At 37.4% G+C, this 18,092-nt stretch overlaps 1 protein-coding gene across 13 annotated transcripts in view; it reads left to right on the forward strand.

Moving 5' to 3' along the window:
- LOC144974361 (histidine ammonia-lyase-like) overlaps nt 1–9,499 on the forward strand; it is a 62,626-nt gene extending 53,127 nt beyond the window's left edge. For 4 of the 13 annotated variants that reach the window (XR_013645726.1, XR_013645724.1, XR_013645727.1 and 1 more), the window contains exons 20-23: nt 1–38; nt 1,060–1,129; nt 8,393–8,732; nt 8,961–9,498. The exon at nt 1–38 is cut by the window's left edge and continues 71 nt beyond it. Coding sequence is in view for 4 of the 13 variants with exons in the window: in XM_078917181.1 (XP_078773307.1) it covers nt 1–38; nt 1,060–1,129; nt 8,393–8,581 (297 nt within the window). In the remaining 9 variants the exon portion in view is untranslated. Of the gene's footprint in view, nt 39–1,059; nt 1,130–8,392; nt 8,781–8,876 lie in introns of those variants that run through there. The other 9 variants (XR_013645730.1, XR_013645729.1, XR_013645725.1 and 6 more) reach the window with 3 other exon arrangements.
- The last annotated feature ends 8,593 nt before the right edge of the window (nt 9,500–18,092 follow it).

Genomic DNA, 18,092 nt, shown 5'->3' on the forward strand with positions numbered 1-18,092 from the left:
CTGGAAGAAGTCATTCGTCTCGTTAGGGAGGTTGCCAAGTAAGTAAGGAGAAGGGGTTGGGGGGGGGGGGGCTTCACCAGCCGCATTAATAAGTAAAAAACAGTGACACGTTGTAGTAGTGGTGGTGGTTGTGCTAGTCGTAGTAGTGGTATTAATAGTTGTGGTAGTATTACTAATTGTAATAGTAGTAGTAATAGTAGTAGTAGTAGTAGTAGTAGTAGTAGTAGTAGTAGTAGTTAGTAGTAGTAGTTCTAAGTAGTAGTAGTAGTAGTAGAAGTAGTAGTAGTAATAGTCGTAGTAGTTCTACCAGCATCAGTAGTGGTAGTAGTGGTAGTAGTAGTAGTAGTAGTAGTAGTAGTAGTAGTAGTAGTTGTTGTTATTCTAAGTAATAGTAGTAGTAGTAGTAGTAGTAGTAGTAGTAGTAGTAGTAGTAGTAATAGTAGTAGTAGTAGTAGTAGTAGTTCTACCCGCATCAATAGTAGTAGTAGTTGTAGTAGTAGTAGTAGTAGTAGTAGTTCTAAGTAGAGTAGTAGTAGTAGTAGTAGTAGGAGGAGGAGGAGGAGGAGGAGGAGGAGGAGGAGGAGGAGGAGGAATCATGATAATACAGAACATGACGACGCTACAATGACAATAGTTGATGTAGATGTTGACAGCCAGTCCGTGCGTCTATGTCGTCTAGTGGTATGAAACTCGCCTTCGGATAGGAAGGTCCGGAGGTTCGAGTCTCGCTCTGAGTTTAGTCCTTAGAAAAAGGCTCTTTATTCACGTTCTCCTACAATACTCAGGTGTAAAATGAGTATCTGGCTGTTAACAGCGTTGTTTTTGTCCGAAAAAGTTATAATATCGCCTCACAAGCGTCATGTCTCATCTTACAATTTAAATGTTGCTGTTGGCTAGGGACCTCTTGTAAAGCGCTTTGAACACGTTTCATGGATACGCTATATAAATGTTCATGTTTTCCCAGGTTCGATTATCAACTTCTATAAGTCCTTATATTTTTTGTCCTCTTTCACTTCTCATATCGTTTTCTTTTTTTTTCATTATTTCCACTCACCTCAGACCTTGGGACAAAGACCGATACATGGCCCCTGATATAGCTGCTGCCACCCAGTTGTTACAGGAGGAGAAGGTATGTGAATATTTCAGGAGTCGCCTTTCTAAACATTCTAAGTCGATTTTTCATCACCCAGAGAAAACTGTAAAAAGTCATAAACAAAAATGAATATAACAACTTCCGAAACAAAGAACAAATTACCAAACACTGAACGTTTCGGGCTGAAAACCCTTCTTCAGCCAACAACAACAACAACAACAACAACAACAAAATTAAACACTTTCCTAAAAAAAAAAAAGAAAACAGATCGGCGACTAAATTAGTTGCGTTATATAAAAGATAAGTTTTAACAGAAAATTATTAAAGCTCAAATTTTACGAGTTGGCTTAGAATGTTTATTTAATCACCAGGTGAACCCCCGATATAGTCTAATTTCGATTGGCCACATACCAGCAGTGCTGTTAGCGAGGGAACCCTTGTAAAGCACTTTGGGCACGTTTAGTGGATATTGCTCTCTACAAAAGCTTAACGTTCAATAAAAAATTATTTGAGCTCAAATGGTATAAGCTGGCTTAGATTTTGATTTCAAGCACCAGGTGGACTCCCAATAAAGTCTAGTTTCGAAATGATTGACCACATATTTATCAGCAGTGGTCATGGCCGTCTCTAGTGTGCTATGAATGACAGTGGTAGAAGCTTAATCATCAATGGTATCCATGATTAAGGCGACACACATAGACCTAATCAATCCTGTTAGCCAATAATGAACTGTTCCTTTTAACAAGAGGACTACTTTTGACGTGCGGTGGTTTCCGCCACATAGGAGAATGGTATACGCAAGAACTCTAGATGACAATGGTTACTCATTTTAGCTGTTGGCTTTGACCCTTCGTCAATAAAACATCACAATAAACAAAAAATCTGCCGTATATTGATAACACCTTTTTTTGGCCGTAAACGTTATTACATATAACATAACATTGTGGCTCAGCGGTAGGGTCTTTGCTTCGTACCCGGAAGGTCCCAAGTTCGATAACCAGCCGCTGCGCTGTGTGGTGGCCTTGAGCAAGTCACCTCGCCCTAGCTCAATTTGCGGAACCGCACTGCGGCTGACGCCTCGGTTATTCCAGTCTTCTCTTTGAACAACCCTAGAGAAAAAATGCCCTATGGGATGAATAAATGGAATTTTATTTATTAAAATTTATTATTTGATAATATAATATGTCATGCATAGTAACCATTCACTTAAAAAAAAACAACAACTTTAGACAAAATAAACAGAACCGAAGCTCAGTGCCAACAGATGTCAGCACATACGAGATGGAAGTCGGTTTGGACGAATTCAATCCCTCGTGGGGACGGGGACCTACACTCCTCTGAGCTTGGTGAGAAGTTGCCAGGCTTTGATACCAGTAAGAGGAGACACTTGGTAGCTGCGAATCGGCTTCGGTCGAGGAGCTGCCTAACGGCAAGTGCGTTACATCGGTGGAGTCTAACTTCCTGTCCAATATGTCCACGCTGTGGGCAAGAACCCGAGACGGCAGAGCATCTAGTCGAAAGGTGTGTTGTGACGATGCTACCAGGCGGGTTTTCGACGGTGCACGAATGCGGACCGGACTTTGCTGATTGGGTCGATCGTCATAACATAGTAGTGTGAGAACCATAAGAGGCTGCTGCCATGTTGACTGAAAATTAAAAAAAAAAAATGAAATAAAGACCTCAACCTCCTCGATGATACACAAGATCTGAGAAGCGAAAAGGGTTTAGAACACCTGAGATCCATCGCAGAAGATCGTCATCAGTGGAAAGAACTCACTCAACAAATCACAGAAGCTGCCAAAGTGTCCCAGTCCGAAGATTAGTAGGCGATCCGCAATAAGTCAAGTACGTAGAGTCATCATAGTAAGGGTTGTTTATGTCCCGACAGACCTTTGAATAATCTGCAATGGGAAAACAATGCTGATAAAAATTTCCATATATGATCTTAATATTATTATTATTATCTAAAAAATAATAAAAAAAAACAACAACAACAACAAAACAACAACTCTCTTGTAAATTCTTTGGTCGATCGTCACCACTTATTCTGTCGTAATTTAATGGAAGCGGCATGGTACAAATCCCCGACGGCTGCTGGTTTAATTGATTTGCTTAGAACTCAGTTTTAAGGTTACTCTATGGGATTTCCTTCAGAGCCGTTAGGCCCACGGAGCAGATGTTTATCCCGGTTTCAATAACGTGAAACGGACAATATCAGTCACCTGATTGGACACTAGTTTAACCCAAAGTTCTTTCCTCCAGTTCGGAAAAAAATAAACAGCTACCCAATCACTGTTGGGTCGGCTGAGGAGTTGGGTGGGGGGAGTGTGTGTGTGTTTGGAGGGGGGGGGGGGAGGAGAAAATAATCTCGACTTCACCCCTATAATAAAAATCATTCTTGGAATCCTACGTTTTAGGTTTTGAACTCGTTCCCACTGCGCGCTCCCAGATTCGCACAACGGCATAGGGGTCTTGTTCGAAATTACCAAGGCAAGAGTCCAAGAATAATATTATAACCTCACGTTTCGTGTTATTTTGGCTTCGCAATAAACTTTTGACATTTGTTTTCATCCCCGAAATAATACTAGCCAGGGTCATTGAGTCACATTAAACCTCTGAATACAATGAACAGTAAAAAAAAACCCAACCCATTTGTCGCTCTCTATGTTAACCCTAAAAACGTCATTCATTTGTCTCCTTTGTTTTGACCAATGTAAATAATCCTTGACGTAGCTAACATTGTCTCTGTTCATAATTTGGTTGAAGAAATAATGATGCAAATGATATAGTATGGGCTTGTTTTCTATGACAAAATAATACTTCATTACACGAGATGGAGAAGGCTATATTTGGCTATTCAGATATTATGACATATTGTGTTTATCAAAGGATATCAAAATACAAGATTGAGCATTATCTTCTATATTGAAATTGGGAGAAAAATGTACGGACTGAATGTGACTCATATTAACTAGTTAACTGCCGTACTCTGGAAAAACATGTATTGAAAAAATTGTCCACAAAACTCGTCCTTCAAATATCGATCGATTGAAATGACCCTCATCTTTGTAAAAAAGCTCTCTCCCCCCTCTCTCTCTCTCTCTCTCTCTCTCTCTCTCTATCTATCTATCTATCTATCTATCTATTTCATCAATCTATTTATCTATCTACCTGTGTATCTATCTATCTATCTATCTATCTATCTATCTATCTATCTATCTTATCAATCTATTTATCTATCTACCTGTGTATCCATCTATCTCTCTCTAGTTGTGTAATTACTTCATCACTTTAAGCGCAGATCATAATGCATGATCGATGACTCATGATAGTGCATTCATGTAATTATAATGCATGTTTTTATTAAAACGGAAATGATGGATAAAAAGATATCGGTGTAATAAATTATGTCCAGTTTTGAGGAAGGTTTTATTATGGTTGTAATTCATCGATCAAACCTTTAATTCATCCCTTCATTCACTTGTATTTCAATTGATTTTTCCTTCATCCAACAATTTTGACCCTTCGCCTCAAAATGATTTAATTTCGGGGTCGACGTGTACTTATTCGCAGGTCTGATAACCCATTTTTTAAAACTTACTGATGTAGAAATCGAAATATTATTGCTATTTTTGAAACATATGATTTGTAACCATTTGAGTGTATTCCTCTTAGTGGTATCTTGTGCTGGTGTCTGGGTGAAACTTTTAGGTGATCTCAAACTAAGTACTTTGACAGTGTGTTCTTAGAATCTACATCTGTTTGCTATTTGAACCAATCCCCCTTTGCTTTAACTTTTCTTGTGTGCTTTAACTGTGATTCTAGAACTTTTTACTATCCCATTTTTTCCTTTTACGGGCGCTGATATCACCTTAATGTGTTTCAAGCGCCGTAAAACCCTTAAAAACAAACAATCGAAATACTACCACACTTGCTTTGGCATTTCAGACATTAACTCTCTCCTTACCAGCCATTTTCAAGATTTTCTTCCAAACTTCACACCCAACATAAAAATGTATATTTTATCACTCAAACAGAATAGCAGTATCTAAGTTCTTGCGATAAATAATTTCTTTAACAAAACATGCCCTACAACACGCTGTTCATTTTCTTTAAATTTTATGATGTACAAAAGAAATTTGAAAAAGAAAAATGTTGGTTGTATCGTAACGAATGTGACGATTTTCCTATAGTTGGTAAGGAAAGAGTTAATACGTGAATCGAGGTCACGCTGGTTAGGTTGCTTAAAATCAGACCTGCCTACTTGTAATTTAAAATTTGGTAGATTTTTGGGGATAGAAATACCAATCTCTATGGTTAATTTTATAGAGCAACAATTTATCCTTACAATGATTTGATAACAATTCGTAATCCTTAAAATAATGAAGTCTAGTATTACCTTTCATTTTAAGAAATATGTTTTAATGGCTTAGAAATGCTCATCAAGGTATGAAATTGGAGCAAAAATTTCGTATTTCTTTGAATTTTTCCTAGCACTTGGCAGGTCTGTCTAAAATTGAATTTATAGTAATAAAAAATAGGTTTGACAAGCGTTTTATGTAATTCATTCAGAAAATTAAATTGTGGGCTGAGGATTAACTGGTGCTCTATCTATATCACTTTTGGAAAATTTTGAGATATTACATGCAATACAATCAGATTTTAAAGACCTTCTTTTCACAAAAAGTGGCTAAAAAGTTTTGTAAAAAAGAGTGGCTAAAGTTTATATACGGTTGTTACAAAAAAAACCCCAACAAATTATAAATCTTTTAACCGATTTTTCTCAATGTAAAGAAATGTGGAGACAGAACAAATTAATCCTCAGCGTACGAAATGTAATTGCTTAACCCTCTCCTTACCACCCATAGGAAAATCATCACATTCGTTACGATATAACCAATAATTTTCTCATTCTGATTTCATTTTGTTAAAGTTGTAGCCATAAAAACTCGACACAGTGTTGCAGGGCTCAGTTTTCTGAACAAAACATTATAGCATATACCCGTCACTTTTCTGGTTGAAAAATCTATTTTTTGTATTGGGTGAGTGTGAAGTTTCGGGTAAAATTCTGAAAATAGCTGATAAGGAGAGAGTTAAGGTAATAAAAACTAAACTATCATGATTTTCATTTTATTCCAAAATTTAATTCACACGTTTTAGGCAACGCGGTTTTTTTTTTTTGTTTGTTTTTTTTTTTTTTTGTTTTTTAAATAATTCCAAAATAGCACCTGATTGATCCAGCCGATGGGTCATAATGCTCTACTCTAATCCATTAGCCCATCCATTAATATCCCCCCCCCCTTCCCCCATATTATCCAGTCCACACCATGTCATCAATCCATCCAACCATGTATATATCCACGCATGCTTCGGCATCTCCTGCATTTCCAACTCCCGTTTATATTATTATTATTATTATTATTATTATTATTATTATTATTATTATTATTATTATTATTATTATTATTATTATTATTGTAACCCTAACGAACCCATTCATTGTGCAATCCGATTCTAGTCTCACCTCACCTCACCCCATCCGTCATGATCGATTTGGATGCCTTCAAATCCCCTCATTATTCTGTCGTCGTCATCATCATCATCATCATCATCATCATCATCATCATCTTCAGCAGCATCATCATCATCATCATCGTCGTCGTCGTCGTCGTCGTCATCATCATCATCATCATCATTCAGAACTATCGGCCATCCCAGCTTTTATAAGTGAATTGGAAAAAAAATATCATCGCCTTTTTTTAGCGGCATAATAATAATAATAATAATAATAATAATAATAATAATAATAATAATAATAATAATAATAATAATAATAATAATAATAATAATAATAATAATAATAATAATAATAATAATAATAATAATAATAATGATAATAATGATAATAATGATAATAATAATAATAATAATAATAATGATAATAATGATAATAATAATAATAATAATAATGATAATAATAATGATAATAATAATAATAATAATAATAATAATAATAATAATAATAATAATAATAATAATAATAATAATAATAATATAATAACTAATCAGGTCCTAGGTGGGGTTCCTGAACTCCTATAGTAGACAGGGAGGTACTTACTGCGTCTTATATACCCCTGTATCCGTTTTCCAACATGTTTTCTGTCTTTGTCTTGGGGTGAGATTACTTGGTTTTGTCCTGGCCCTGGCCGGATAACCAATCTGGAAGGGAAACAGTCAAATGTATAGTTATATAGATTTGGGAGATTATATTTTTGACTTGTAAATCATCTCTCTGTTATGCATTGCATTATTTTTTGTTTACATATTATAATATATGATTTGTAAACATTTGAGTGTTATTTGTGACCTGTGCTTGTGTCTGAATGAGACTTTTAGGTGATCTCAAACTAAGTACTTTGATAGTGTGCTCTTAAAATCTACATCTATTTCCAATTTGAACCAATTCCCCTTTGTCCAAATTTTCTTGGGTGCTTTAATTGTAATTCTAAAACTGTTTACTATTCAATTTTATTCAGTTTTACTGGCGCTGACATGAATTTAATGTGTTACAAGCGCCGTAAAAAAATAAAAAACAAAAGCATAAATGTGTTACAAGCGCCGTAAAAAAAATCAAAAACAAAAGCATAAATGTGTTACAAGCGCCGTAAAAAAAATCAAAAACAAAAGCATAAATGTGTTACAAGCGCCGTAAAAAAATCAAAAACAAAAGCATAAATGTGTTACAAGCGCCGTAAAAAAAATCAAAAACAAAAGCATAAATGTGTTGCAAGCGCCGTAAAAAAAATCAAAAACAAAAGCATAAATGTGTTACAAGCGCCGTAAAAAAATCAAAAACAAAAGCATAAATGTGTTACAAGCGCCGTAAAAAAATCAAAAACAAAAGCATAAATGTGTTGCAAGCGCTGTAAAACGCTAAAAAAACAAACACAACATAAAAAACCCCCAAAAAACTTGAGCTTTTATATAGCGCGATATCCACTAAACGTACTCAAAGCGCTTTACAAGGGGTCTCTGGCCAACAGCAACACATAACATGTAGGACGAGACATGACGCCTGTCAGGCGATATTACAAATTTTAGGGACAGAGACAACGCTGTTAACGCCCAGGTACTCATTTTACACCTGAGTACGGTGAGAGAATGTGAGTAAAGAGACTTCTCCAAGGACTGAACTATGCGCCGAGCGAGGCTCGAACCCAGGACCTTCCATTCCGAAAGCGAGTGTCATACCACTAGACCACATAGCTGCACATATACTTCTTTTTTCATTCTCTACAGATCTGGTATCGAGTGAAGCCGATGATGGATCATTACCATTCTGCCCAGACGATCGAAACACGCGTGTTCTCACCGACCACCTCCATCAGCGAACATCTCCAGGGTAACGGAAACGGGACTAGTCCGTCACCGCCGAAGAGACGGAGGCTGTGTCGAACCTGCAACAGCAGGGACAGCAAAACGGAATAGATGAAAGAAGAGTTGGAACTGTCGGGTCCGTAAACTCATAGCCTGACATCGTAGCCATCGTTAACTTGTAGCCTGACCGTAGCCATCGTTAACTTATAGCCTGACCGCAGCCATCGTTAACTTGTAGCCTGACCGTAGCCATCGTTAACTTGTAGCCTGACCGTAGCCATCGTTAACTTGTAGCCTGACCGTAGCCATCGTTAACTTGTAGCCTGACCGTAGCCATCGTTAACTTATAGCCTGACCGTAGCCATCGTTAACTTGTAGCCTGACCGTAGCCATCGTTAACTTATAGCCTGACCGTAGCCATCGTTAACTTGTAGCCTGACCGTAGCCATCGTTAACTTATAGCCTGACCGTAGCCATCGTTAACTTGTAGCCTGACCGTAGCCATCGTTAACTTGTAGCCTGACCGTAGCCATCGTTAACTTGTAGCCTGACCGTAGCCATCGTTAACTTGTAGCCTGACCGTAGCCATCGTTAACTTATAGCCTGACCGTAGCCATCGTTAACTTGTAGCCTGACCGTAGCCATCGTTAACTTATAGCCTGACCGTAGCCATCGTTAACTTATAGCCTGACCGTAGCCATCGTTAACCTGTAGCCTGACCGTAGCCATCGTTAACTTAAGCCTGACACTGACCAAATAATGATGTCAAAAGACAAGTCTTTGGCCACAAACAAATCAAATCGTGAGTTGTATTCAATAGTTCAACCAATGGAATCATTTCTTGTTTCCTTGATGTCTTCTCACGACAACTAACTAGACGGTATACAAACCTTTAAAATGACGTTACAATGGCTAAGGTTCTACTGTCAGGCTATAATTTTACTATGACTACAGCCTGACACTGACCAAAACAATTACGTCACAAGACGAGGTGACGACCACCGAAAAAAAAAAGAAGAAAGAAAAAAGATAGAATGAAGTTGACGTCATTCGGGTCTTTGTTATTATTATTTTTTTGCCATTCAGGTGACGTAATTTTAGGTCAATGTTAGGCTATTAGTTGCCTTCGATTGGAGAGAGGGGCGGAAAGATGGAAAAAAAATTTTTAAAAGTGTAACAGGGAAAGTGTCAGACAAAGCAGAACGGAAATAAAATCATCTTTTAAAAGCTGCCTGCTTCGACTTGGGCTCGAATCTCCTGAGCATTGGTCAGGCAGTCAAAGCATGCTGATTGTTTTACAAGTAGTCCTTCAGAGCCATTTGGCCCAATGAGCCGGAGTTTATCCCGGTTTCAACTGCGTGAAACGGACAATAGCAAATGCTAGCTACCCTTTGGAGAGGGGCGCTAGTCTATCTCAATGTACTATTTCCGCCTATCTGACAAAACCAGCTACCCAATCACTGGTTGGGTGGGGGAGAAGTCAGAAAAAATGTCGACTGCACCTGGGATCGATCTCGGTCCCTTTGCTTGTTTAGCGAGGGCTCTACCAACTGATTTTTCTGGACACCACTCCCCCCCCCCACCACCAACCCATCGGCTGATTGTTTTGGGATGATTTTAATCCTTGCATTCTTTTCCCTCTGCTTTGTTTAGTACTGTTTCCCACACACCTTTTAAAATGTTATCTTAGACCAGTGTCTGTTTCCTAAAGTGTCACCCAAGAGGCGAATACGCTGTAGAAGGAAAAGGACATTGTAGACGAAGAGGAGTAGAAGGAAGAAGAGGAGGAGGAGGAGCAGCTATACAGTAAGGGCAAAGGCGAAGAATAGGAGAGTTGGAGAAGGAGGAGGAGGAGGAGAAGTGGAGCGGAGAAAAAGATTTAAATTATGAGCTTAGGGCAAAGGAAAAATAACAATTCTCTGTTTATAATAATGTTGGTTTTGGATGCTGTTATGACGGTGGTGATGGACGATGATGATGATGATGATGACGATGATGACGATGATGCTGTGGTTGATGATGATGATGATGATGAGGATGATGATGAGGATGATGAGGAAGACGAAGAGGATGATGAGGAAGACGAAGATGATGAGGATGATGAGGAAGACGAAGATGATGAGGATGATGTGGAAGATGAAGAGGCCGGATAGGAATGAAGTTCATGAATTCTAATTTTTATGAAAACTATTATAATGACGATATTGGTGGTGGTGGTGGTTGTTGTAGTAGTTGTAGTTGTGGCAGTGGTGGAAAAGCCCCCCAAAAAATAATTGTTAAAACAATAAAAAATTGAGACTATCTAATTTAACCATCCAAGCGTATTGATTGATTGATTTTAAAGAACATACCTTCACTAAGAAATTATATGTGACCTATCGTCCCAAAACGGTATTATGTCAGGATGAACCAGATAGTAAAAAGCCAAATTAAAGCTAATCTAATCAAAAATTTGAATTATTGGTATTTAGCATTCTAAGATGCGATATTAATTCTCTCCAATAAAACATTCAAACTCATTGCAAGTCGGATATGTCTGGTTATAAATTCAATTTTCAAAATCTTAACCATCCCGACTTAATACCGTTTTGAGGCGAAGGGTCACATATGTGCGATGTGGCCTCAGATAATGAAAATTATAAACTCGACTTTTCACTTTAAATTGTTAAGCAATACCTCACGTTGTATACATTAATATAATACAGGGTGATTATATATAAAAAGTGAACAGTGCAAGGTGAATCAATAAAATGTGAACATTATAGGGCAATACACTAGTTCAATATAAGAATACACAATTATTGGAATCTTCTGACCTTCCATGATGGGTGGAAAGTTCACTTTTGCTGTGTCTTCTATTTCCTTATATTTGTTTTCCCTTTCTATGTGTTACTCTCTGTCTTTGTTTTGGATTGAAATTGCTCGATCATTACTTGGCAAGGATCCATAGTTAACCCTCTCCTTACCACCTATTGGAGAATCGTGACATTTGTTACGATGCAACCGTCACTTTTCTCATCCAGATTTCAGTTCTCTTTGCTATAGTTATAAAAACAAAACTTGACATTCTGTAATGGAGCTCATATTGTCGAACATTGATATGTATTGAATGTGCTTGTTGCTTTTCTGTTTGAGTAAAAAATGTATATTTTTGTGTTGGGTGGGTGTGAAGTTTTGGAGAAAATTCTGAAAATGGCTGGCAAGGAGAGGGTTAATAGGGAAGCAGTGAAATGAAAAGATCCTATTTGATTTATTTGAGAAAGATATTTCTAAATGGTAAAATTTTAAAATATATTATATTATATACTTTTGTGAACATTTGAGGTCTTTCATTGCGGGCTTCTTACTCTGTGGCCTTGATGTACTTTTTGTTAACGTCGGAATGGGCCTATTGATTGATTGATGAATTGTTCGTGGATCTCGTGTTACCTATAGGGAATGAGATTAGCGGAAGAGTAGCGTCCCTTGATTGGACGTCACCCATAGTATGTGACGTCACCGGCGGAAAAGTTATTAGAGAGAGAACGTCATGTTGGTTGTACGCATGCGTCTCTCGTCCTCGCTTCCGATGAAAGCGGCTTGAGACACTTCAAATCCAAATTGACGTTCTCTCTTTAAGGTGACGTCCGATCAAGGGACGCTACTCTTTCGCTTATCTCATTCCGTACTTGAGCCAGTCCCTTGTGTCCATCCTTTTCTTTTCTTCTTTCTACTTTTAACTCTAGTTCTACAACTTTTGTTTTTCTTAACATCCTCCTTTTTACTCCCGCTGAAATTATCTAAATGTGTGATTAGCACCGTAAAACTTCTAAAAACAGAAACAATTATTTAAAGGTGTTGAATAATTATTATATCGGGCCTAGATGCTCATAGTATAATGTTAATGTTAATGTTCCCATTTTGTTTGATCAACCCGTATGAGTACCTTTAATCTTGAAGCTGTTTGACTATAGTTTAGTATATCATTATTAGATATTTATCATTTGTTGTCAAATGACTTTAATAATGGACGATTATTAGTCTATATATTTTGCTGTTTTTTTTCCCCGGAACTTAAAAGCTAATTATTTGAATATCTGGTCTAGACCCAGAAATGTATAAGATTGCGCACTTTGGCTGTAAAAAATTATGGCGATCAAGGTCCGTAATAGATATATATCTATAATATAAAATGATACCAATTGAAAATATACTCGATTACGGGTAAATATGCCTTTTTGCTGGATTAAGTGACTTTAGTTTGTGAGCATTTATCAAGATATTTTGACACATTGTAATTATATTATTTACTCAGTAAGATTTTAATATTTTCAATGTGTCACACTGCCTCAAACTGGTATTATATATTATTATTTTTTAATGTTTGTTTTCATTTAAAATTTATCTTGAATTGGTATAATATAAGTGAGTATGAATAAATCATCAAGGTGCACATATTTGAAGGTCTGATAACCGAAGCAGTCATGGGCTGGGTATGACATTGTTGTAATGGACATTATTTTGCGTTGGTTTTTTTCCAACAATTTTTTCAACAATAAGCCTATAACAATTTGAGTTATCGGACCTGTAAATGATAAAACACATCGAATCATATGAATGCTGTGTGTTGTTTGGGTAATGTTGTTATTTCATTCTTTTTCTCCCTGTTGCTATTGGTCAATCTAGTAATATAAGTTGATTAAAATGTGTATTACTTTATGATAACGTGTTTGTTGTTTTGTTTCGTACTATAATTATCTGGGTGGGGATCCTGACCTCCCATAGCGGGAAGGGGGGTACATACTGTGTCTTCTATCCCCTTATATCTGTTTTCCAACATGCTTTCTGTCTTTGTCTTGAAATGAGGTTACTTGATTTTGTCCTGGCCCTGGTTGGAGTCCTGGCAGGGAGGGAAACAGTCAAATGCATAGTTATTGTTTTGGGAGATGATATTTTTTTCCTTGTAAATCATCTCTCTGTTATGCATTATTATATTTGTTATTTTTAATGAATAATGTAAGCATTTGAGTGTATTCCTTTTTGTTGGATTTTGTGCATGTGTCCGGATGAGACTTATAGGTGATCTCAAACTAAGTACATTGGTGGTATGCTCTTGGATTCTACATCTGATCCCTATTTGTTCCCAGTTTCCCTTTGTCTTTCTTTCTCTTGGCTGCTTTAATTGTAATTCTAGAACTTTTTACTATCCCATTTTCTTCCTTTTTACTGGCGCTGATATGACCTTAATGTGTTGCAAGCGCCGTAAAATCCTTTAAAAAAATTGTAATTCTAGAACTTTTTACTATCCATTTTCTTCCTTTTTACTGGCGCTGATATGACCTAAATGTGTTGCAAGCGCCGTAAAACTGTTAAAAACAAAAAAAAAACAACAAAAAACAAACAAACTGCTATAATTATTATAGAGTCATTAGGGGCCAAACACACTTATACAGGCGATCATGCAAACGCGATGTGTGGTTATGCCGTCTTAGTCATATTATGGTGCGACACACCCCATCGGAACGAAAGTTTCAGGGTTCGGATCTCCCTCTGAGCGGCGCATAGTTGAGTCATTAGAAAATTCTCTCGCCGTATTCAAATGAGAGAGAAAAGGTCAAATGTATACAATTAGTATTGGAAGATGATTTTTCCCCTTGTAAATCATATCTCTGTTACGTACCGTTAGCTATATTTTCTGTTCTGATTATGCTATGTTAATTTTGATTGTGTTCCTTCTAGTGGGATCTGTGTCGGTGTTTGGATGATACTTTTAAGATTATCTCAAACTAAGTACGAGAATTGACAGTAAAATTAGAATTTACTTCTTTTTCCCTATTTGAACCTGTCCTCTTTATCTTACATTTTCTCTGGTGCCTTTACTTGTAATTCTAGAAAAGTTAGACTATCTATCAATTTTCTTGCTTTTCACTGACTCTGATTTGACATAATTGTGTCGAAATCGCAAGCGCCGTAAAATCCTTTACAACAAACAGACAAAACAACAAATAGTCTTGGACTTTTAATATTATTTTTTCAGACTAGCCACAAAATATTTTCTTGGATATACCTGTGACGAGCGATTTTCTTTCACTTCCCGTTCAAAACCACTTCAAACCTAGTGGACGAGACATATATTTGATCAACACCTCCATTAAAAATATTCAAACATGGACAGCCTTTCTCCAATAAAGCCCCAAATCTTTCTAACGGAAATTTTGGTCGTTAGGTGGGGAAACATTTCCATTGTATAACGGAACACTCACTTTCAGCTTAAGGCTTATTTACCTGTTCAAATTGTCTGCCCATTGTATTCATGCCACCTGCTAATTACCTTTTCCAAACAAGTCGCCATCGTGCATATGCCCTGAGGTCTTGTCTCATTCAAGAGTAGCTAAATTGCAATTACTGTCCTAGTCTCTCCGGTAATTCTCCGTTATTCTTTCTTACCAAAGCACCTGGATATCATTGGCTATCTAAAACAGGAACATTCTTCTGATTGGCTATTTTCATTTCACAAAACCAAATTCATATCTCAATCTAATCACACACACGCTAAGAAGCCCAAGAGAAAAGAGCTATCTCTCCAATTTCAAACTTGTAAAAGTTTGTCTATCTCGGCTGGAGGTAAAATGAATTATTGGTTAACATACAAAGTGGAACGAGATATTACTGTGAATTCAATTTAATCTAGCATTACTATTATAGTTTGTGTATATATCTTAATTGTGCTATTCCATGGATGTTCGTAAGTTGGAATACCTGTACAAAACTATATCTATATGTATCTTATTTTATAGTTAACAGTTGTTTATGATCTATGTTATTATTTCATTTATATTCAATATGCATATTGCTTGAATGTCTGTACCCCACCGCCAATCGCCGGCCACACATCATAACCTCAATTATAATTAATAAAAATAAATAAAGAAATACCAGGGACACAACCCTGTTATTTCTCATCATGTAAGATAGCTCGACTGTCAGTTGATGTTTAAAACATATACTAACTACCATTATCATGAAGTTACTGCTTCTCCTTGCCTTTGTCGGCAAATAAAGGCTATTATGATGTGTCGCTCAGGACGATTCGGTGGCGAAAGACAAACTCGATTGGCTCTAAGACCTTGTTGTTTTAACTCTTAAATGAAGGTCCTGATCCCTGTCCTTTCCCGTGTCCTTGGAGCACGCAGTCGTGCCGAATCCCTGCATCCCAGTCCTCGAACAGCGGTAAACCCCTGATGTCAGCCCCTAACTACAACACACTGTTGTGATGTCCAGAAAACTCTGCAAAGCAGGTGCCAACCCTGGAACTAGCTGATACATTTGCCTCAGTCAAGCAAGCCGGCGGGATAAAGATAAGCCAAACGGGCTTATACCATTTTCAAATGTATTTTCCACAGACACATATGATTATATCAAGTAAACAAATAAATATATAATAGATTAGATCCACTCAATTAGAGCTATTCTTCCTGATATTAAATAAATACTTATTCTTTCTATCTTTTCCTGTAACAATCTAATTAAACTTTATGTATAGAATTGTTATTATTGCATTTGGGCGTTACTATTGTCTTGACTCACTTGTTATTAATACAATCAAGTTATAAGGGACCCTAAGGCAATTCTTGGTCTCCCCTAGATTAAACCTGAGCCGTTTGTGATATAGGTTGAGTGGTGCAGCTGGTAACGAGAGCCATAGCGCGCATACTAGTTCGAATCCAGACCATTGAGCTATCGGTTGGACCCGATCCCACAAATTAACACACAACCCGCCACAATACCTATCGACTTCAGTTGCCTTGTTGTCTCTTTATTTTCTATCATCTGGCGCTAAGACGGCCTTATATCGTCACAAGCGTCGAAAAAACCCCAAACAACAAACCTAAATTCAAGTGTAGCAAGAGCTGTTAAACATGAAACTTTATTAACTGAACAAAAGTGTCGCAAGGTCAAATAATTTTGAATAACAAGTTTATCTGAGCGACTGTAGACACCGTTTGTTTTTGTTTTGTTTTTGGTTTTTTTAATTCATTCTTATATTGCAAATGAAACGTTTCTCTGCGCCGTTAGAGTAACACAATAGAAATAACTGTTTACGCGCATTATTGTAATATAACAGTGCAAACACAAGGACACTTTATAAAGGCAACTTTTACATTAATAAACGAAGGTCTAAGATATAATTCAGAACGCTTTTACAAGACTTGTTTCATACCCATTATACTGCACAAAGACATGGAAGTCTTCCCCCAAACCAAACCCAATAACACTAAAATTGAGGGCTACAAAAAGTAAGCACTGTCGCTGTTACTGGCTAATAATATTATTATAAAGACACTCATTGTCGCATGTTTGTGAGGAATATAATGAAAATCAATATAGATTTTCTTTTGCTGAGAGATGAGTATTATTTATTATTTTTGGGTAAAGCATAATATAGTTTTGTTGCGGTTATGTAGTCTAGTTGTATGACACTCGCTTAAGGATCGGAAGGTCCTGGGTCCCAGCCTCGCTCGGCGCATAGTTGGGTCCTTGGAGAAGGCTCTTTACTCATATTCTCTCACCGTACTCAGATGTAAAATGAGTACCTGGCCGTAAATAGCGTTGTCTCTGTCCGAAAAAATTGTAATATCGTCTAACAGGCGTCATGTTCCGTCCTAAATGTTAAATGTTATTGTTGGCCAGGGACCTCTTGTGAAGCGTTTTGAGCACATTTAGTGGATATTGCGCTCTATAAAAGCTCATTTTTTTGGTACCAATAAGATGTGACTTATCGTCTCCAATCGGTATTATATCATATGGGGCCATACACCAAAAAGGGATTTGAACACGAAACAGACCTAAAGTTCATATTTTGTCATGTTCAGGAAGATGGTGGGGGGGTTTATTTAAATCGATCCATATTTGATGGGCCTAATTGCTATGAAGGACTACATGAGCACCTTAGTTCACTCACCAATCAATTTCACGATAAACATAATCTTAGTTCCCTTTTGGTGGTTATGTGGTCTTGTGATATGACAGTCGCTTTCGGATCGGAAGGTCCTGGTTCGAGCCTCGCTCTGTGCATACTCCTATTCTCTCTCATTTGAAGTTCAAGTGTTCAGGTTGAATGCTTGATAGGTTCCCTCAAGCCTTTGTTAGTTATTGTCAAAAGAAGGAAGTTGTCATGGTTTGGTCATGTGACCCGTCATATCATTATCTTCTCAAAAACAGTTCTGCAAGGGATCTTAGGGAGAGGCGAGGGAAAAGGGAAGACAGCCTAATTGCTGGATGGACAACATCAAGGATTGGACACTTGGAGACAGCCCAACCCTGGGAAGGAATGGGAAGGACAGGATTTAAACAGACCTCTGATGGCAACAGGGATCACCCATTTTGCCCAAATTGAGCAAATCGGTGTGTATGTGTTGGGGGGGGGGGGTGTAACAATCTTCCCAAGGAAAAAAAACGGAAGTGTGTGAAGAGAGGCTCGATTCCGGGAGCTTCGGGTCACAGTGTAATGCCTTAACCATATGGCCACCTCGCCTTTCCGCTCTCTCTCTCTCTCTCTCTCTCTCTCTCTCTCTCTCTCTCTCTCTCTCTCTCTCTCTCTCTCTCTCTCTTGTCCTCACTAAGTACTAATTAAATACTTTCA

This window comes from Berghia stephanieae, chromosome 6 (genome assembly GCF_034508935.2).
Source record: "Berghia stephanieae isolate SIO BIC M18660-M18661 chromosome 6, UCSD_Bste_1.3, whole genome shotgun sequence".
Lineage (NCBI taxonomy): Eukaryota > Metazoa > Mollusca > Gastropoda > Nudibranchia > Aeolidiidae > Berghia > Berghia stephanieae.